Source organism: Tiliqua scincoides, chromosome 4 (assembly GCF_035046505.1).
Source record: "Tiliqua scincoides isolate rTilSci1 chromosome 4, rTilSci1.hap2, whole genome shotgun sequence".
Classification (NCBI taxonomy): Eukaryota; Metazoa; Chordata; class Lepidosauria; order Squamata; family Scincidae; genus Tiliqua; species Tiliqua scincoides.
The window spans coordinates 195523526-195545417 of NC_089824.1; the positions used below are offsets into that span (position 1 = coordinate 195523526).

The 21892-nt window shown below is 41.7% G+C and overlaps 1 protein-coding gene across 1 annotated transcript in view; it reads right to left on the reverse strand.

Moving 5' to 3' along the window:
* Positions 1–21892, reverse strand: part of PTPRT (protein tyrosine phosphatase receptor type T) — a 556684-nt gene that overhangs the window by 112001 nt on the left and 422791 nt on the right. Inside the window, exons 13-14 of the mRNA XM_066624691.1 lie at positions 20171–20207; positions 11092–11148 (exon numbers count right to left, since the gene is read on the reverse strand). Coding sequence (XP_066480788.1) covers positions 11092–11148; positions 20171–20207 — 94 coding nt within the window. The remainder of the gene's footprint in view (positions 1–11091; positions 11149–20170; positions 20208–21892) is intronic.

Sequence of the window (21892 nt, forward strand, 5' to 3'; positions counted from 1 at the left end):
CTTTCAAAACATCAGATCCTTAGAACGGTTCTCCTTTCACATTCCTTTTACATCTCTCCCTCCAAAGGGAATGGGATGGTTTTAGATCTGTTAATGTAACTTTCTAGATCCTCAGACTCACATTATAACTCAACACCATGCACTTTAATTATGGAATATTTCTGACTACAGACAATGTAGGCATCAGACTACAGAACACAGAGTTATGAGTGAAATGAAATGAGTAAGCTGTGTTTTCTTACAACCTCATGCCTGTACTTAACACGCTGTTTGTGAGAGAAGTTTCTTCTCAAATAGGCTCTGTATCCCTTTTATGATCCACTGAAGGAACGTGGCCATCTGCCAGGGACTTCAATCACTGCCCAGATCCCCTCATGTCCCCGTGTCTCACCAACTACAACTGAACATCATCAACTATTAGGGCTGGAAGGCTGGAAAGTTGGAGGTCATTCTGCCCACCTGCCCAATGTCCAAAAAATGCTGTGATTCTACTTCTCTCTCCTTTCCTGCCAGCAAGTCTTCCATTTTAACTGTCAGGACCCAGTGAAGAAAAAGAGATTGGTTTAGCTCTGCCTATCTTCTGGAGGCTTTAATAATTGGTATAATTTTACCCAATCTCTCTGCTGGCCAGCATAACTTCATAAGAGCTGGGCACCCTGTGGGTTCCTGCCTCCAGGCACTAGTGATTTGGGGGTTATTTGCATTTGACCTATCTGTTGCAATTGCCCTGGAGCAATTGTCCTTTAAAAGCAATGGAATTTCTTGTGGCCTTTGTGATTCCTTAATAAATCATTAGGCACCCACACAAAATTGGCAAAACCCGAATCAGTCTGTGGAGTCACTCAAAATCAAATGAAACTGACAGAGTATCACAGAAAGAAGAAACACTAGGAAGATATGCAGGGGACAAGCAGAAGAATATGAAGAGATTTCAAGTATCCATTTACAGCTGAAGTGTCTTATTTCCATTATGCTACATTTCTTACTGCAAGCCACTTTGAGTCTCTCTGAAAAGAGATTGGGTAAAGAAATAAAATGAGAAATTGGATCTGCAATGTAGGTTTGGTCACAAAAGGCCATGAACACTCTTGGAGGGAGATGAACTGTACATGGGCAACCCAACTCCATCCAGGATTGGGTAGCCAACCAGACACATTGCAACAGCGGAATACACTTCTGCTGTCACAAAATGATTCCCAATAGCGCAGGAAGAACTCCATTGGTGGTCATTTTGGGAGTGCTGCTACAGTGGTCCTCAGCCATCGCCGGTTCCTACTGTGCATGCCGGAGCAGGCAAGGCAGTGGTGGGTAAGGCAGAAAGGGTGTGAAATTGGTGGGGAAGGAATGAGGACAGGAAGGCTGCAGGGAAGGGTGGATTCAGCAGTAATGATGTGCATCAGATCCTAACCCCTCATTTTGCAGCCTTTCCACCTCTTTCTTCTTCTTGGACATGCACCAGCTATAGAGCTAGTGGAGGTCCAAGGAGACCCATTGCAGAGTTGGAGGCTTATGGAAGGGTAAGGGGAAAATAATTTCCCTCTCCCTTCTGAAACTTTTCAATCCACCCTCCACTCCTGCTGAATACAGCACACTCATTTTTGGTGCAGCTGAATGAGCACAGGAAATATAGGATTGGCCCCTTAGACTTACAACTATGGGAAATTTTAGTCTACTAGATTTTTATAGTTCGGTTTTACTGTCTTAGCAGTAACCAAGTCCTCCAGTGGGTGACTAGAAAAAAAGGATACAGAACAGAAAAAAGCAGAGGCCAAACATATTGGCAATAAAAATATAAGGGCTTGGGAAACATGGGGGTTGCAGAGAAAACAAGAAATTTCTCCTGTCTTTAAGACTGATTGTGAAAAACGCACACTTGTTGAATAGAGTGGGACTGTACTTTACAATCTGTTTATTGGGTTGACAGAAATCAGCAAAAAATTACAATTGCACTTACATTAATTAAGAAGTTTCTATCAGTTTCATCACCTTGGCAATTCCCTAAATTATATCATGCTCTGGCAGAACATAGAAGGTAGCTAGCTTCTTAGCAAGAAGCTAGAACCTCTTGTCTGTCTTTAGGAGATACATGATGAAAGCTTTGAGGGAAAACAATTTCGGGCACTGCAATGACTGTATAGGGGAATATAGGCAAAGTCAATATAGGCAAAATCAATATAGGCAAAATATAGGCAAAATATATAGGCAAAATATAGGCAAAATCAAACACAGGATGTCTCACAGTGAATGATGCTTGTACGGATGGAAAAAGCAGGTCCTCTGCGCTGCTTTGGGTCTCACATCTAAAGCATCATACTATGCAGAAAACAGATTCGGGGCTTTAGATTTCCTTGAGGTTTATCTACAGCCATAAAATTTTGCTACTGAACTCCCTACCAAACTTTCTAAGAACATAATTAATTAGTCCCTACTGCCATCCTTTCTCAAATTTCTAATCTGTTAAACCTTCTATGCCTTGAAGCAAATTTATATTGCCTGCTGACAAAGCCTGTCGAAACATAATCCATTTAGTTATTTGATTTTTCTCTGTAAACCGCTTTGTGAACTTTTAGTTGAAAAGCGGTATATAAATACTGTTAATAATAATAATAATAATAATAATAATAATAATAATAATAATAATAATAATAATAGGAAAGATTGGAAACAGAGAGCTATCCATCTGTACTTTGAGTAGGCTCAACTTATTAGCCTATGAATAGGCTAATATCTGAGGAGGCTCAAATCCTTTCAATGATCAAAAAGTGTCCCTCTTGCCACTGGAGAAAATAATTCGAAGAGGGATATTGGGTTCAAGGGACCCATTCTCCTCAAGATCATTTAGCAGCAGAGTCGTTCTCTCCATCGAAATGGTCTTCTAGTGTAGAAAATTAGGAGCATGTATCCTCTGACCTAAATTCTCTGTACCCATTCTTAGGCTCCAAACTGAAGGCAAACAAGCAAATGGCATTCTTTTAGCTTTTCAGACTCCCAGTCCTGACCAGCTGAGGTCAGAAAGCTACTCTTAGATGTCAGGTTGCCCTGGTGTGGGGACAATGCACAAGCTTAACTTTCAGATATCACCTAAAGATTTTTCAGAAAGATACCCTATCCTACCCTAATTTATGTTCCAGGGCTGTCTGCAACTCATTTTGCAAATAGGAGTGATATAACTTTTCCTGCTTGATTCCTTAGCTTAGGATGCTGCACCAAGAACACTGATACAATTCAACAGATTTCATTACAATTGACTACATGTTATTCTAAGAGCTTAAATGCTTTCCATCTATTCTAATCAGGAATCTGAAAAGATGCTGAGAAGATACTAAAAATTACTTATCCTTGAAATGCTGGGAAAATGAGCACAACCAAAACTTAATATCGTTTTGGAGAATTAAATATCTTATTCAAGATTTTTAGTACGTGAAAACAAGAAAAAGTTTTGTTTTTTTTAGCAGCTTTCTGGGTTAAATTCAGTGTGCTTGTTTTGAATTTTTAAAGCCCCAAACAACTTGGAATTGGGCACTTCCAAGTGTAGCCTGACAACAACAATTGATCAAGCAATCCTGTGCATGTTTAAGTAACAGTGCAAATCTATACATGTTTATCAGAAGTAAGTCCTTTAAAGAGGCTTAATCTCAGGGTACTGTGTACAGAATGAGTAAGTCCCATTGAACATGGTGGGACTTACTTCTGAGGAAACATGCATAGGATTGTGTGGTTAGTCACTTTGTTCAATGGCTTTTACTCCTAAGGTCTTATGACTGCATTTTGAGTGCATTGTACAGCAGTGAACAAAGCATAACAAAATTGTGAGAGATTTTGACTGAGGTACTGAATGCAGACAGAAGTCTACACATGAACAGCAAATATAAACTAAGGAAAAAATGCACTATGAATTTACACTCAGGGCCCAGTCCTATCTGGGCCTTATGCTAGCAGATCCTGCTGTTTCCCAACATTAGGTCCATGCAGCTGGTGTGGCAAGCTCTCCATTGTTCGGCCAGCTGCTGACATCAGTGCAATGCCCTGGAGATCTGCTCATAAAATGTCCACTGTTACAGGTAAGTTGGCAGCAGAGGTGGATTGGGACAAGGAGCAGACCGTGCTGTGGGCAAAAGAGTACCAGAGGAGGGTGAATTTTGGCAGCAGCCACACATGCTGGATCTTACCCTCCCTTCCTGGCCTGCTCCCAACCCAGAGTCTCCTCAGACATACACCAGCTATAGGGCTGGTGTACGTCTGAGGAGATCTATTGAATGACATGTGGCCTACAGAAAGGTAAGTAAAAATTTTTCTTTACTTGTCCATAGCATGCAGCACAAGCTCTGTCAGTGGAACTGTATGCTCTGGGACGGCAGGGGATAAGTAGTGTGTGATTTTTCTGTGATAACAAAATAAAAACACATAACACCACTTTCTGCACTTCTCATTTGGGGTGGAGGGGAGACTGAAATCTGCGAAAAAATAAAACCATTTTCCAACACCTCTATATATTTGGTCACTGTAGGCTGGCTGGACTGAACTGAACTGGACTGGACTGGGGGGTTGCATCTGCTGACACTATACCACCTATATCACCTACCCAGTACACTTCTAAAGCGATTATAATTTATACTTATAATTTCTAAGGATGTGCCCTTGGAATAAAATAAGTGCCCTTAGAAGAAACACTTTTAAAGTGATTATAATTTATACTTAGAATTATAAAAATGTGCCTTTGGAATAAAATAAACATATAACACTGCTTTGACTAGAAAAGAAATGTGTGAAAAAATAAAACAATTTAAGAACACCTCTAGGAAGAGGATTGGGCTATAGAAGATATAGAGAACAAAGCAGAAATCTTTTCCTTCTGACATAAGTGGTGGAGATCAAAGTTCTACCAATACTGATCCTAAGGCAAACAAGGAAGATTAATCAAAGTTTTGAAATCAATACAGGAGGCAAAGGTCACAAATGATAAAGGTTACCTCAATAATGGAAGGGATCACACATTTTTGTTTACTATTATGATGAATTGTTCCCGCTCTAGTCTATCATTCGTGGTCTACTTTCTACTCCAAGTGTCAGCAGTGTCTTGCTTCCACATTTCAAGCACTGAAATATTTTCCCCCAGCCTGGATGGTAAATACTATTTACTGGATTCTACAATTCTGTGAGATAGGATGTTGAAATAGCAAACAAACTTAAGGGAACTTTATCTGACAGTTTTCTTTGTCCATATGTTGTGAGTTGCACACATCTTCAAAGTTTAGGTGCACTATTTCCCAACAAAATATTTAAGAAGAGGGGGCTTTTTATCCTTGACTTTTGATGGTGTTAATAGGTTTCGACTGGGTCACACTGCTCATACATACAAAAGCAGCTTTTTCCTGAGCTGCTACAGCTGTGCAAACTGCAATGGTCACATATATGATCTCCCTGAAGAGACTTTGGTTCAGATAAATCTTTGTAAGTGCCTCTGGCCATAAGCTCACAAGCAATCTTGTGCAATCTCTTAAGGTACTCTGCTGGGGATTGCCCATTAATATGAACGAGCTCTTTTTCCAAAAGCTGCCTCTTTCTTGTACCATCATTAAAAGTATATGACCATTGTAGAACTTTTACAAATGTACCTGAAACAAAAATCTTAATACACTAATGACAGTATCAGATGACGAGCTCCCAAAGAAAACCTATGATGTATTAATAATAGTCTTGGGTGTCATGCCTTTGTAAGTTCTACTTTAGGGACATCTAATGGCAATAATATATTCATGATAACCTTTTGAATGCACAACCCAGTCAGAATGAGCAATTTTGATCTATGCCCTTCCAGTGAAGAGCCTTTGCTCCACTAACGAGGCCAGCACACCTCACACAATGGTACCAACTTTTGTGAATTGTGAACAGAATATCAATCTAGTGACTGTTCACAGATATATGACCTTCCAAAACTATGATACTACTTCTGGTTTGGCGTTCCTCTTTCTTTTAAGGCATACGGACCGTCATCTGGATAAAGACTCACAGGAGCTTTAGAAAGATGGTAATTCTAGTTGCAAGTCATTTGTTCCTTCATTATTTGTTCTATTCATTGAACAATGCCCATGTCATCTGATGCCCATGTCATCTGCAGATTTATTCCTATAGCCCTTTCAATGGCCCAGTTGTCCTCCTTATTTCTCATCATTAACATTTCATCCTAAGAAAATTTCACTTCTGTGATTGTAAACAAGCTTTTCCCCCCAGTTTGTTTTCACACCAGGGTTTTTTGATAGAACAATCTTGTCCACATAGATTTGGGTAGACACTGTGGCATTTGTTTTTGTTTGTAAGCCAATCCAAAATTTTCTCAGAGAAAAGGTTATTGCTTTAGGCTACTGAAACAGCAGGCTCTCAATATGCACTTTCAACATTAATTAGATAGGCAATGTGCTAGATTCTGGGTGAAAAACACACCTATAAACTAAATCAAAATGCAGATTTTATGAGATTTATTTTTTCTACAAAAAATGCTATGAAACAGGGATGGCCACTTGACTTGTGTTGACTTGACAGTGTTTTTGACCACTCTAGTTGATTTGAGTCATGGACTTTACTGACCGCAACTTGACTCATGACTTGGGGCCAGTGACTAAAAGAAAAAGAAAAAAAAGAGACGAGACTTGAAATGTCTCAAATCGCAACTCTCATTGTTAGAGTGTGTGTGTTTGCCGCTTCCGTGTCATACTGAAGATCATGTCATGTCGGCAATCCAGAAGCCAGCTTTCAGACCAACCACAACAGCAGATGTGGGAGGAGGTTAGATTGGTTACAGGGTGCTGGGTTGAGGGGCTGCGTTGAGTCCAGGTTGAGGGGATGAGAAAGGCTTTAGTTTGGGATGAGATCAGGGGAGTATTAAATGACAACTCCTTTTTTCCCTGTGAATTTTTACTCAAGGAAGCCACTGACTCACAATTCAAAATGACTCTAATCTGTGAAGGAAGATCAGGAGATCACCGGACAGATGATGTGGTGACAGCAATTCCCATGTTTTGACAGCTGGTTGACTGCTCTGGGAAGGGTAGGGCTCGTGGCTGGAGTCACAGAGGCTGCGGTCCACAGCTGTAATTAATTAAGGCCAATGGAGACTTGGATGGGCATGGATCGAAGAGGTGGCTCACACCTGAGCCTTATTTTAGATTGATGGGACTCTGCATGGATTGAAGAGGTGTCGAGACTTAGGTTATTTGGATAACAGGGACTCTGCAGGAATAAAAGCAGCCCCAGAAGCAGCATGAGGGAATGGAGGGGAACGCTAGGACTCTGCTTGATAGATATGTATTGGACCAAGGACAGATGTGGGCACGCTGCCAGTTCATTGCCAAACTACTGGATTGCCACCAGACTGGGCAGATTGTATTGTACTGTGCTTTGAAGCTGCTGTGGACTTGCACTAGATGCTTCAGACTTTCACCTCCTAAGCTAAGTGAAGTTTTGGGGGAAGAGAAAGCCTCTGAACAAGAGGAATTGCCAGAGAGTGTTTGTGTAGCAATAAATTGCGTTAATTGCTCTCAAACTGATAAGGTGGTTAGTAGTTCCTTTGCACACCACAGCTGTCGTTTCTGAAGAAGAGGAGGTGTTAATTAGTCAGAAAGTGGGCACTGAAAGGGAGACAGAATATTTTGGGACATAATTGCAAGTCAAAAGACTCAGTTTCACTCACGGCAAGTCATGATGGCCATGCACTATGACTTGTGACTTGATTCACGGCTCAGGCTAAGTGACTGGAGCAAATTCCTGCAGCAAACATTGTGGTTTCTAACACGTCATCATAAAATGGCATATGAAACAACATGAGCAGTGTAATGCTATGCATATGTACACAGACGTAAACCCCAGTATTTTAAATGGGACTTCCAGATAAATGTGTACAGGATTGCAGCCTTAGAATATCTTTTAGAATGAATAGAATGCTGCAAAGAAATGTTCATGGATCTAACCTAGGAAGAAAAGTAGTGAAGCCATTTGAAAGTGGCAGTACATAAATGAATAAATCTGTCAAAAAAAAATAGCATTGAAGTGTATAAAAAACAAATTGCAATAAGAGATTTGATAAGAGATTAGACTTGTTTTAAGAATGCAGTATTTGTTAGTGAAGCTGGAATACATTTAGGGGGACCACAATGTACCTGTTCTTAATTAAGCAGAAAGAATGCATCCTTTTAAATGAGCAACCTTGGTAAAGAGGAGTCTTCTAATGTAACAAAGCTGTTCATGAATTGTAAGTTAGGAGTTGTGCCTGTAAGACTTTTATTGTTTTGCAAGCAATTGTTGCTTATGTGGTGCCATTATACATTCAGAGTTATGCTGCTGTTTGAACTCTTGGCTCTGATTTAATACGCACTCACGAAGACACCTGGGCCACCAGTGTTGCATGATTTTTACACACATAAAGAACTGGATTGGCCTGTGCGTAATCAGAATACACTAGAGCACTGGTTCTCAAACTGGTGGGTTGTGACCCACCAGCCTGAGAACCCCTGCCCTTTTCCCTTCAAGGGGCAGGGGAAAGTAAAGATGTAATCCACAGGATCGTGCCACTGCAGGGGAAGGGGGACTGTTTTTAACTCATCATACCTGCTGCCGGGGTGTGGGGAGCCCTGCAGAGCCCTCTGTAGGGCTCCCTGTGGCTTGTAGAATGTTGAAAATAATGGTATCAACCCACTTCCAGTTTAGCGATTGCAACCTAGAAGTGGGTTGTGATTTTTTTTACATCAGCTGTGGAGAGCCATGCAGAGGGTTCCCCAGGGCTCCCTGAAGCCTGGTAGCAGGTACATTAAGTTTTAACAACATCCCCTCTTCCCCCGCAGCTGTGTGTTCCTGGGAATCGCATTGCTGCTTTCCACCCCACTCCCGCATAGACTTACCCTGGTTCTTGAACTCCTGAAGATTTGAGAACCAGTGTACCAAGCTTTCTTGCCAGCTATTCTACAGCTCCTTTTTGCTCATTAGAAAGCATTACTTTGCTCATTAGAAAGGAATTTGATATTTCCTAAGCAAGGATGTTTCCTTTTAGTTAGCTCACAGACTTATAGTTCCATCAAATATTGTGACCCACAACATTAATGTCAATCCTTGTTGGTGTTGCTACCAACTCTAGTCGTTTCTACCTTCATGTCTTTCAAGGCAGGGAAAACAACAAAAAAAAGTTTTTTTCCACCATGTTCTAAGCAGAATGGAAAATAAAAATAAAAACCAAAGAGGTTCCTCTCTGCTTCTGAAACCACAATTATTTTCCTAGTCACATGTTACACTGAAGATTGCGTGTGCAGGGGATTGTATGTGCTATCCATGCTCCTGATCTCCATTCATTCAGTTTCAGATATGCAAAGAGCCTTTGCATGTATGTGCATAGGGCTCTCTCCTCAAGAACTCTGGAAAAGTTGTGTTTGGGACAGCACATGCAATTCCACTTCACCCTTTCAATATAACGTGTGAATGGGACTTAGAGCACAACTCAGCTCTTGACTTGAGCCAGTACAAGTCCCTTGTACCAGCCCAGGAGGGTCGAAAACTTGCCATAAGGTATGTTTGTGCCTCCCCGGGAGGAAGCCAGGGCGGCGCTCAGAAAAGCACCGGCATGTGGAGGCAGACACAAGCCTCAGCGCCAGCTGCCTCCGAGCACCTTGCATCGGCCTGGATGCACGGACGCAAGCCTCTGAGGTAGGTGGGAGGGCAGGGAGGAGGCAAGAGGGAGGTGTTCCTGGGCGGGTGGTAGATGGCCCTGGGGCAGGTGGGCGGGGAGTGGGAGGTGGGGCTGGAATCCTGCAGTTATATCCCTGTTCCCGGGGAGAACGGAGTGGCTCCAACAGGTGGCACAAGTCCAAGGAGACCCATAGGGGCCAGCGGTCCTTACTCGGAGGTAAGGGGAAATGTTTCCCCTTGCCTCTGGTTGAGCCGCTTTTGGCCCTTATCCTGCGCTGGACACAGCGCAAGCCTCTTGGTTGGCCTGTTCCAGCACAGAATTGCGCCCATAGTTGCTATCCTATTCACTTTACCTGGGAATAAATCCCCTGAACACAATGGGACTACTGAGTAAATATGCACAGCATTGCAGTGCCTTAGCTCACAAAATTGGATATTGGGGGTTTCAGTAGTAGAGAGGAATCTAGGAATCTAGATTCTACTACTAGGAATCTAGTAGTAAGAAAGGAATCTTTTTTTGTTCCTTCATAAGAGGACTTGGTTGAGAGGAGACAAATACAAGCTACATAAACTGATAAAATTGTGTTTTTAGTATTCTGGATACAGAGATATTAACAAATTTATGATATTTTAGAGATTTAGCAAAGAGCTCTTGTGCTTTCAAGAACTTTCCTACTGCCTTGTACTTTGTGTGACAGCTAATCTGTACATGTTCTCACTTGTGTGCACAGAAGCATTTGTGACAGTTGTCAATGCAGAAGCAGAACATGCATGAATTCCCTAGCTTCTCTTCCCCAGAAGTAGCAATATTGTGCAATATGTACGAGTTGAAAAGCGAACTGTGATCCTGAAAATCTGTTGGCGTAATATTCTCAAACATTTCAGCAGAGATTCTGAAAAGGCATCTTGTAACACCATCCTACCTTCACTACTCATTTATCCACCCCAACCTCTCGCTCGACTTTTCATGCCTTGTCTACCACTTTGTTGATGCTGAATAAATGTGAAAGGAAAGGAAAAAACTCAGTTGTACCTATCAGTGTCATGTTTTCATTTTCTACTTGAAACATATCCAGAATTAGAACCAAAGAAAAGATGTTCACTTTCTCTTGGTGTTAGGATCTGAATTGTAATTGAAGTCTCAAAATTGGCTTGGCAGTGTAAGGTTAACTCCAGACTCTTCTGAATGTCACTCTGAGTGTAGCAATACAACATGAAGTTACCACTTTACTGCTACTCAATTAGTAAACATTCAAATTGGACTTGTGCTGGTCTAGTGGAAACGAATTAAAACTCTCCTGTAAACAAATCAGTCTGACAATATACTTGCTGTGACATGCAGGCAAAATGCGACATGACATTCTAGCAGCTGCCAAAATGGTTACATTTTTATGATATTCCCTCTCCTGAACTGATAATCACCTGTGCTCATGAGGCTGGGCGGGTTTCGGGTGGTCACCTGTTGCCTACTTATTACTGCTAAGAACAAGGAAAACCGTTCCCAGGCAGCATGCACAAGAGAGAAAAGAAAAAAAAGAAAGAAAAATAAAAATGTGCCACTTAATAATAGAACTGCATTTTATTTGCAAGAACTTGCACTTAGAAAAAAATGAACCTTGAGAGAGATGGAACCATTTATGAACCCTTTGCCTTAGTTGCAATTAGGTGGTGAAATAATTGTAACACACTCTGAGAACACAGGAGGTAATTGTTCCCCCCTTAGCAAGAGGATACAATTTTCACTAATAAAGTGTCAATACCAACATATATTGTTTGGGGAAAAGGGAAAAAAAAGTTCATGCCAAAAGAACAGCTCAAATTAAAATAAGAACATAAAATACATGTCATTAAGAGAACAAAGGGGACAGAAATGGATTTAAAAACTCCTTTTAAAATTAAAATTCTCTGGGAGAGAACTAGTAAATTGGGGCTTAATTATCAGCTTATTTTAAAACAGTGCTTGCTACACTAATGAAACACATTCAGGCTGACAAATAGAATACGCTCCCCCCCCCCCCACAGTAAACTCCCACTTCCTTCAAATTTAAACATGGGAAATCTTCAGTAGATTAAAGTTTATGGATGAAAGGGGCAAAAGACATAAGGCAGATAATGCCAACAGTGAATATAAGAAAGGGGGGCAGTGATCTTGTTTCAATGGGCAAAACATAGAGCCAAAATGTAAAGAAGCCAGAGAAAAATGGGCAAAATGCAAATACATCTATTGCAGGCATGCAAACATGACTCTGCTAAGCAATGACAAATTTCTAGACATATGGTCATAAGGAAAGACTCTGTAAAATAAATGTTTAAAACCACAGGTGCTCAGCTTGTACATTTCAGTTCAGCCAATAATGAAGAGTGTTTATTAATCAGTAATCACCTTTCCACTCAAAGACGGAGTGATCAAGGTTACATACAGCAAAAAAATAAAAATAAAAAGAGTGTCAGTTGTCAGAGGCAAAATGCCAGACTTTTGGACTGAATAAGAAAGAAAAAATAAATAACGCTCTTATATATGGGAAAAAATAATGGAATTTTGTGTCAAGTAGCCATTTTAGTGGTATTGTTATTCTTTGAAGAGAGGAAGGGATTCGGTGCTTCAATCAGAATGGTTAGGAATGGCAGGATGAGAACATGTATACAGGTAAAGGCCCAATACTAGCCGACTTCCCAGTGCCAATGCAGCCCTGAGGTAAGGAAATAAATGTTCTCTTACCTGGAGGAGGCCTCTGTGACTCTCCCCCCACCCCGCTTTACAGGATGCAGCACACACCCCATTGGCATGGCTGCATCATAATCGGAAAGCTGGATAGGATTGGGCCCTATGGGCGCAATCCTAACCCATTTTCCAGCACCGACATAAGAGCAATGCAGCTCCTAGGTAAGAAAACAAACATTCCCTTTTTTGGAGGAGGTCTCCCTGAGATGCAGCACATGTCCCATTGGCACAGCTATGCCAGTGCTGGAAAGTGGGTTAGGATTTGGGCCTAAGTCTCATATGTGAGCACCCCTGCTCATATGCTGAGAGACAGTCATAACCCATCTCAAAGATTCTGCTTTCCACCATGAAGATTCTCCTCTCTTTTCCTTAAAATGGGAGGGGAGAGCACATGGGGCATCTTTTGACAGTTAGGGACAGAAATCTCCTCCACTCTCACTGGTTCTAGCTTTCCCTTGGGAAAGTTTATTTGCTATGGGAAAGGGGGAGTCAATGAAGATACAGATGGCAACTTTTTGAATGCTCAAATCGAAAAGTGCCTTGATGCTTTCTGAGTGTGCAGTTAACAAGCTTGAAAATTCCAGGGCACTCTCGAGCCAAGCAGCAACCTACTTGGCCCATCTCAATTCTCAGCTGCAGGACCCAGGATAATTGATGGATGAGGTCAATGCATAATCAGCAAACCAAACTGTTGTCTGTTTCCAAAAGGCAGTCTGTGCAGGTGGAATAGGAAAAAGAAGAGCATTTTACAGGACTCAGAGAGAAAAGAATAAGGAGAGGTTGGTGAGAAGGTAAAACTGGAATGGGTAGAAATTCAGTGAGGTGTGGAATCTGAGATGAACACAGGATCACTAATTGCACAAATGAAATCTTCTAGCAGGTATTATAATTAGCATTTATATACCGCGTTTCAACTAAAAGTTCACAAAGCAGTGAACTTTTTGGTGGAGGTTAGAGGATGTTTACAGGTAGGAAAAGGCAGTGACCCATCACATTGTCGAGGAAGGGTGGCACAAGGCAGGTTGATTTGCTTAGAACCCAGAAGATCTGTGATTTTCAAGGGAGAAGTGTTGGCTGAGGAAACAATGTACTGTTTGAGCTTCCAGGTGGCACCAATAGCCACACAGAGTATACCCATTGGTCCTGAGAGAAGTCAGTTTCACAAAATGGACATTGGCTTCTTCATAGTTTTTATTTTTTTTCAAATAAAAGAATGGAGAAACTAGAATTAACTCTAAGGCACACAGTGCATGCACATTAAGAGAGAGCCATCTACGGGGGAGCAAACTGTGTTTGTCTGATAGAATTCAAACACTGTGAAGTTCATGGCCCTATCCTGAAAGGCACACACAGTTTTGGATAGTATTGACATCATCTGGACATTTGGGAACCCTGGTTTAATGGAGTGTCCATCCCATTACAGCCAGACACAGCGATGCCTGAAAGGTGAGACTGGAATTCCTCTATATTCCAATGACTCCCAGCTCAGTTTTCCTTTATTTTAATCAGTAAGATATGGAATACCCAAAGAATAATCAGATAATGTGCACTTGTATTTGATGTATCAAATGACTTTTAATATACTCTAGTTTTCTCTGAGACTCAGAATGGGAGAGAATTTTAAGTGAATGAATTTTACTTGTGCACAACAGAAACAAGACATGAGAAAAGCTATAATATGGTGATTGGTGATGCTGACACTGGACAATCATTTTGTCCGCCATTTTAGATGTGAAGAGAATAGAGAAATGTGTTGCCATGGAAAATATAATTCATGTGCATGATATTTTAGTGTTAAGGATCAAACATTCACCTAAGTATAGTAAAAAATTCCTGAAGAGAGAAAAAGATAAAGCGGATAAGGTTGCACATTAAAAATTGCAGAGGCTTAGTATGTGTGCACACACTACACTTGCTGTTAAATTAAGGCAATGAACACTACAATGTAAGACAGAGGAGCTACTCAGCGCTACCACTTTAGCCATTTCTAGCCCTTTCCTACTTGTTCCAAGAACAGTGTTAAAATGAACAATCATTATCATACACAGAATTAAGAGGCCTGTTTCCAACATCATGCAGCAGTGAAGTTGACTTTGCTTGACAGCTACCCAACAAGTTTACTTATATAACACAGATTTTTGTATACATGTTTGTTGCACTCATACTTTTATTGACAGGTGCACCCCTAAAAAATGAATTATACCAGTGTTTCTCAAACTGTGGGTCGGGACCCATTGCAAGCCAATTTCAGGTGGGTTCCACTCATTTCAATATTTTATTTTTAATATGTTCGACTTGATGCTACTTTGGCATGTGACCGCACTGGGGGAAACGTTAAAGGTTTGTACTTTTAACAGGCTGCTCTGTATATGCTTTGAACAATGATAGTCAATGGGACTTACTCCTGGGTAAGTGTGGGTAGGATTGCAGTCTAGGATTGGTAAAAAATTTTCCGGTTTGATGATGTCACTTTTGGTCATGACATCACTTTCGGTGGGTCCCAATAGATTCTCATTCTAAAAAGTGGGTCCTGGTGCTAAAAGTTTGAGAACCACTGTATTATACAATCTATTAGGACTGTTTCTCTAGTTATTTATGAAAGATGCGAAAATACTCTTGGGATAGACTTTTGATTTATGCATATCTTGGAAAAGTAGAAGGAAAAAAGTGTGAGATCTGTAATCACTGCTAGAATTTTGCTCTACTTTTGTCTTTTTTCTAACATATGCATATTCCATACTATCCCTGTTCTCCATTTTCATCCATTTATGAACTCTAGCACACTCACCAGTATATCACCTATGAGTCTCAAAAACAATGACAAAAGCATGCTAAGAGTCCTTGCAATCAGGGTTATATTTCAGAAATGTAACATTTTGCATCAGACACAGAATCAAGCAGAATGCAAACTTTGTTAACTATGCCTCAATATATCAGTAAAGTCTGGTTAAAATCTCAGAAGTCAAATCATAAGAAGGAATTTCAAAGGTTGAGGAGGGATTCTGGAGTTCTTCATAAACCCATCCTCTGCCATGGTAAAAGACCATTATGATGTTTTGTATAAATATAATAATCAGTCTTTTACCATGGCAGAGGGCAGGGCTTTATAAAGAGCACCCAAATTTTTCAGCACAAACTACATTCCCCCATCCCCTTCCAGTCAATCTTCCCTAGCACATGTTCTCAGAGGCTACCACAATAGTGTTCAGAATGAAGGTAACCAGATTGCACTTGTATCCCAATTTGCTTAACATTTGTTTTTCTCAGCTTAGAGCCCAATCCTATCCAACTTTCCAGCACAGGTGCAGCCTCAATGGAAGGTAAGGGAACAAACATTCCCTTATCTTGAGGAGGCCTCTATAACTACCTCCCCACCATAGGATGCAGCGCATGCCCCATTGGCATGGCTAAACCGGCACTGGAAAACTGGATAAGAACATAAGAACAGCCCCACTGGATCAGGCCATAGGCCCATCTAGTCCAGCTTCCTGTATCTCACAGCGGCCCACCAAATGCCCCAGGAAGCACACCAGATAACAAGAGACCTGCATCCTGGTGACCTCCCTTGCATATGGCATTCTGACATAGCCCATTTCTAAAATCAGGAGGTTGCACATATACATCATGGCTTGTAACCCATAATGGATTTTTCCTCCAGAAACTTGTCCAATCCCCTTTTAAAGGCATCCAGGTCAGATGCCATCACCACATTCTGTGGCAAGGAGTTCCACAGACCAGCCACACGCTGAGTAAAGAAATACTTTTCTTTTGTTTGTGCTAACTCTCCCAATACTCAATTTTAGTGGATGTGCCCTGGTTTTGATATTATGTGAGAGTCTAAAGAGCATCTCTCTATCCATTCTATCCTTCCCATGTATCATTTTGTATGACTCAATCATGTCCCCCCTCAGGCATCTCTTTTCTAGGCTGAAGAGGCCCAAACACCGTAGTCTTTCCTCTTAAGGAAGGTGCCCCAGCCCAGTAATCATCTTAGGGTGCAATCCTAACCAGCACTTATGCCAGCATAGGTGTCCCAGGAGGGTCGCAAACATGCTGTCAAGCACGTTTGTGCCTCCATGGGAGGAAGCTGCATCAGCACATCTAGATGCGCTGATGCATGAGGCCAGCAGAAGCCTCTGCTGTGGCTTCCTCACCGCTGCTTGTGCCAGCGCACCCGCACCGACACAAGCAGCAAAGGTAGGCATGGGGGGCATGGAGGGGGCGGGAGGGAGGCGTTTCTGGGTGGGGAGAGGGTGGGTGATGGGCGGCCCAGGGGGCAAGTGTGCGGGGAACAGGGGGTGGGGCTGGGATCTGGCAGTTATGCCAGATCCCAACCCCCGTCCCCGGGGAAAGCGGAGCAGCTTCAAGCCACTCCACTCTCCTCGGACTTGCGCCACCTCCAGAGGTGGCGCAGGCCCGAAGAGATCCATTGGGGCGAGCAGCCTTTACCCAGGGGTAAGGGGAAGAGCTTCTCCTTGCCTCTGGCTGAGCCGCTGCAGCCAACGAACCTGCGTTGGATGCAGTGCAAGCCTCCTGGTTTGCCTGCTCCAGAGCAGGTTTGGATTGTGCCCTTAGTCGCTATCTTTTGCACCTTTTCCATTTCCATATGTCCTTTCTGAGATGTGGTAACCAGAACGGGACACAATACTCCAGGTGTGGCTTTACTATCAATTGGGCCCTTAGTTGTTTGCATACATATGCTAACAAAGCTATCTGGATGTGAAGCTCTTACCAAAATACGTTTTTACCCAAGGCTGGGAAATGCAAATACATTATGGCAGAAGCATAAACAAAGATTCTCTCTTGCCTTTTCCTACATCTACATTCTGTCTTTTACGCTTCATTGCAGAAGTAACAAGGGATTATTCACTTGTAACATTTGCTTTTAAAAGAACAAATAAAATTTTCTGTCAAGTCTGGGCCTTTTTAAAAACTTCTGACAGAAGAGATGCCAAATGCATTTTGAGGAAAGCTCATTAAGAGCCCAATCCCGTGCTCGGCGGCACGGCTTTGGGCCGCTGAGCACTGTCGCAAACTTGCTGAAAGGCACGTTTGTGAGCCTCTCCTCCAGGCTCCCACCCGTGCTAGCCCAGCACCAGCCAGTGCTGGGCTAGCACAGGGCGGTCGCCCATTTTCCACAGCTCAGCGGTCTCATGGACCGCTGAATGTGGCATGGTAGGTGGGGGGGACAGGGGCGGGGAGGCGGCTTTCTGGGGAGGGGGGAGAGGGGAGGCTGGCGGGGGGTGGAGAGAGGGTGGGAGGAGGCATGACGTGGGGAGTGGGGCGGGCTGGAGTCGTGCTGGGGAGGGAGGCGGATCTGCGGAGCTCTGCTCTGCAGGATCCAAGGTGCTCGTGGAGGGCTCTGCGTCTTACACGAGCGCCTTTACCCCATTGCAGGGCTGCTTACCTTACCTGGGAGAAGGGGATGAAAATCCCATTCTCCTGAGGCACCTCCCACAGTAGCCCAGGGCGTGCAAGATCCGGCGGCAGCCATTCTCGGTGCCGCCGAGCCTGGGCGCCCTGGGCAGCTCGGGATTGGGCTGCCGACCTACTATCCACTCCATGTATTTTTCCTTATAGTATATGTAAATTACCCTCTTACTAAATCTCCCCAGCATTAGGAGTGAACACCGCTCATCACATTGTAAGTGTCCTTTAGACCCAATTGTAATGAACCATTCGGTAAAAGACTTTTCACAGGCCACCACATGAAGTCATCATGTGAAGTCAACAAGTGTTTAGTGACATACCAAAGACTGAATTTAGTACATTGCAACGAATGTACACATCCAGTTTAGCATACGCTGGATAAGACTTGCAGTAAATACAAACTGGTGTTTTGCCCCTTGGCCATCATGTGCTAAAGCTATGAAAAAATAGTCAGTAGCATTATTACTATTGACAAAACTAAAAAAAAAAAATGTTGTTAAAAGGGCTTAAGCACCTGACTTCAACTCTCAGAAATATTTCTAAAATGTGCAATGCAAGCTCAGCATCTGAATTAACTCTAGAAACACTTAAAAAAACCAAAAAAACTACATATTGATGGATTAACAAAGAACTTGGGCAGAGGAAAGCAACGAGGAGGGAGAATGAGTAATATAGTAAAACAGTACTACAATACAAGGATAGAAAGCAAGCTAGAAAGATGATAATTTTGTTTTGATTTCACAGGGGGTACAAGCTATTTATAGCATCAACTGTTACTACTTTTTAAGATTTCAGCACAAACACCCCTGCCAGGTTCTGTGATATTTCATAGTTTTGGTAGAACTGCTATGTATTATTACCTATAATTTTTGGTTGAAGGTTTCAGATGGGTACTTCTGCATTATTTTCAGTCTCAGTAGGCATGAATAAGTTGGGTGCTGAAAGCAACCTTTTGCTAGCTCAAAATGCAGTGGTTACCTTTAATTTTAAAACATTTATACTAAAATAAGATATTAACAATTTATTTATACTACCATAGATAGTAGTTTTTCCTATTTCTGGATGTTGGTGTAAAACCAGCAATTAAGACACAAGATGGAGTTCAGAGATGGTGGTTAATAACATTTTAAATGTTTATGTAACTACTTGTCCATTGCTTGACTGACATTTTATTCCTTGACACTTTATTGAACATTATAACAAACATTGCCCCTTAGATTTTTCTTTCTGAGCTGATGCAAGACCATTGTATGAGACATGAAGGTACCCAAAAGGCAGGAGTTTCACATATTACTCAAAGGAGAAGGGATAAGTATGAGTCAAGCTGGACAAGACATACCAATTATACGAGGATAAACTAGAAAATTAGAACAGTTAATCAGATGGCATCAGCACAAAGTTTAGGTAAAATGTTGCCAACACAAAATTGCTTGCAAGGCAGTCTTTAACTATGTATATATAATTTTTCCCATTTCTGCAACTGTGTTAAAAGACGTGTGTTTATTGAGGATGTAGAATTGGCTGACATGAATTCTTCCATTTTACCTTTTGTTACAAATAAATTGCTTTATGGACACCTTTGCTAGCAAAGTTACCTCCTGGGTGATTCTCTTCCAAACTCAGGGGACTCATAAGAACTACTACAATCAAGAAACATACAGGGCACCTATAACGCTTTTCCACAGGAAGCACAACCTTGTCATTTAGAATGAGGGGTGGCAAATGTATTATTTTAACAATGTGCTACTACTCCATTAGGATCAAGCCAGTCACTAGCATTGGGGCAGTGGTTTGAGTCCATCCCATATTAGTATAAATCTGAAGTCTCTCCTGTCAAGGTCACTGGAGATATACCAGCAAAATAAAGAAAGAAAAGGGCCAATATCAAAACAATAATGAATTTTAAGAAATGGTGAAATCAATTCCATTGGAATTTAATGGCACATGCTATGCTGCTGGCCAATTTGAATCCCTTATCCTGATTTCAAATACCATTATGAATGACAAAGAGAGGGCTCTAGCCGGGATTCTATATTCTTATGAGGGTAACAAGGACTGGGTTTTGAAGATCATGCAATGGTATGTCTGACTGAAACAAACACTTGTAGACATGAAAGAGAGGGGGGAGAGAAAGAGAGAGACAGAGGCAGGTAGTTTATTCAGTTCTTTGTCTGAATAAACTACATGTACTTTAAATGACATCAACAGTTTTCAGGAGGGTGGCCACACTACTCGATAGCAGCAGAACACTAAATGTGTCTTATGGTTTCTGAATGATTACCTGATAGCTGTGTTTTGTACCACCACGAAATTATGATTAGAACCAGGAGAAACAGATCCTCAACATACCTTTTGTTGCCAGCCGGACACAGTTGATTTTGGTCTCCTGCAAATGACAAATATGAAAAAGCATCAGGTGTAATAAATGTTTCTTTTCTTTTTTTAAGAACAATTAAGAAGTGGGGGTTTCCTCAAGCTGCAATTGAGCACACAGTCCTCCTAGACTATCTGTTTTTAGCATAATAAATGTACAATTGCCACTGATGGCACAGAATCCAGATATCTTCCCTTTCAGGGTCTGCAGCTGTTGCAGGGATATGACTTGTCTTTAGACTTTCAATAGTCATATGTCATACCTGAGAATATATGATACTGCCTCCTGATAGCGCACCCATTGCTATTGCCATGTGGGATCTGGTCTTGTGAGGAATTGAATGGTGTCTACTCAGATAGTAACTACTCTGGAAAGCATGTTACTCTGTAATTTACACAATACAGATGGAAAAACTATGGCTAGAGCTCCCCAGATTCATATTAAGTAGAGATAATTTTCCTGTAAATACTATTTATATTTTTTATTTGATCACTGTGAAAGTAGCAATAGCTTATGTCTTGGTAGATGTCTTTGCCAGATAGGGGGAAAAAAAAACACATACAAAATCTCCCACTCCAATATCTACTTCCTGAATGACTTGTGTACGTATATCAGCAAATGCTGTCCCTTCAAGATTTGCATTAAAAACACCAGAGTCTGTGCCTTAAAAATAGTAATATTTAAAAGAAGTAATATGCAAAACCCAGTAACATTGCCAGAGACATGAATTACGAGGAAGCATGCATATGTATCATGCACAAGGACAAAGCTGGTTCACTGCTCATTCTCTTTAACTAACAACATTCTTAGATCAATCCTATGCATATCTTCTCAGAAGTAAGCCCCATTGAGTTCAATGCCACTACTCCCAGATAAATATCTATAGGGCCTGGCTTTTGCTGAGATCTTCAATCACAGCACCCATTAACAGGCATTCTTCTTAGTAAGACTGGATAAGATCAGTGGTGCAGCTAGGGGTTTGCAGGGGGTAGCAGTTGCACCAGTGCAGTTGCGCCGACATTATTCATACATACCAATTTTTTTTCACAATTTTGGCCACTAGTGTCAAGCTTAGCTTGTTGTCCCCCTAAAGCTGAGCTTGACACTAGTGGCCAAAATTGTGGAAAAAAAATTGGTATGTACGAATAATACTGTCATGATATGCATATATCATTGGAAAGGTAATTTAATGAGGAATGCAATGCAATAAATCCCTTTGGAATATCTGTATTCTATCAGAAGTTATGGCCAATTAACCAGAAAATGAACACAACTGCCCTATAGAACAAAAAGTGGATTTTCATAACTCAAAACCTGTGAGACTGATTGTTCTGAGAGCCAATTAGATGTTGTTATGGTTCAGCATCGAATAAGGTGTTAATATGAGTCAGCTCTCATTTCCATGCATCATAACACAGTTACCCCTGCTGAGTAGAGACACTTTCAAGTGGGGCTCTCCTTATATTTTAGCAGGGGGAGAATAACAGTTCACCTCTTCACCCCAGCACAGTGTCTCTAACCAATAAGGGGCACACTTTGTATTTATTTGCTTAATTAATTAAGGGCGCAATCCTAACCTGCGCTGGAGCAGGCAAGCAAGGAGGCTTGCGCTGCATCCAACACAGGTTCGTTGGCTGCAGTGGCTCAGCCAGAGGCAAGGGGAAGCTCTTCCCCTTACCCCTGGGTAAGGGCTGCGC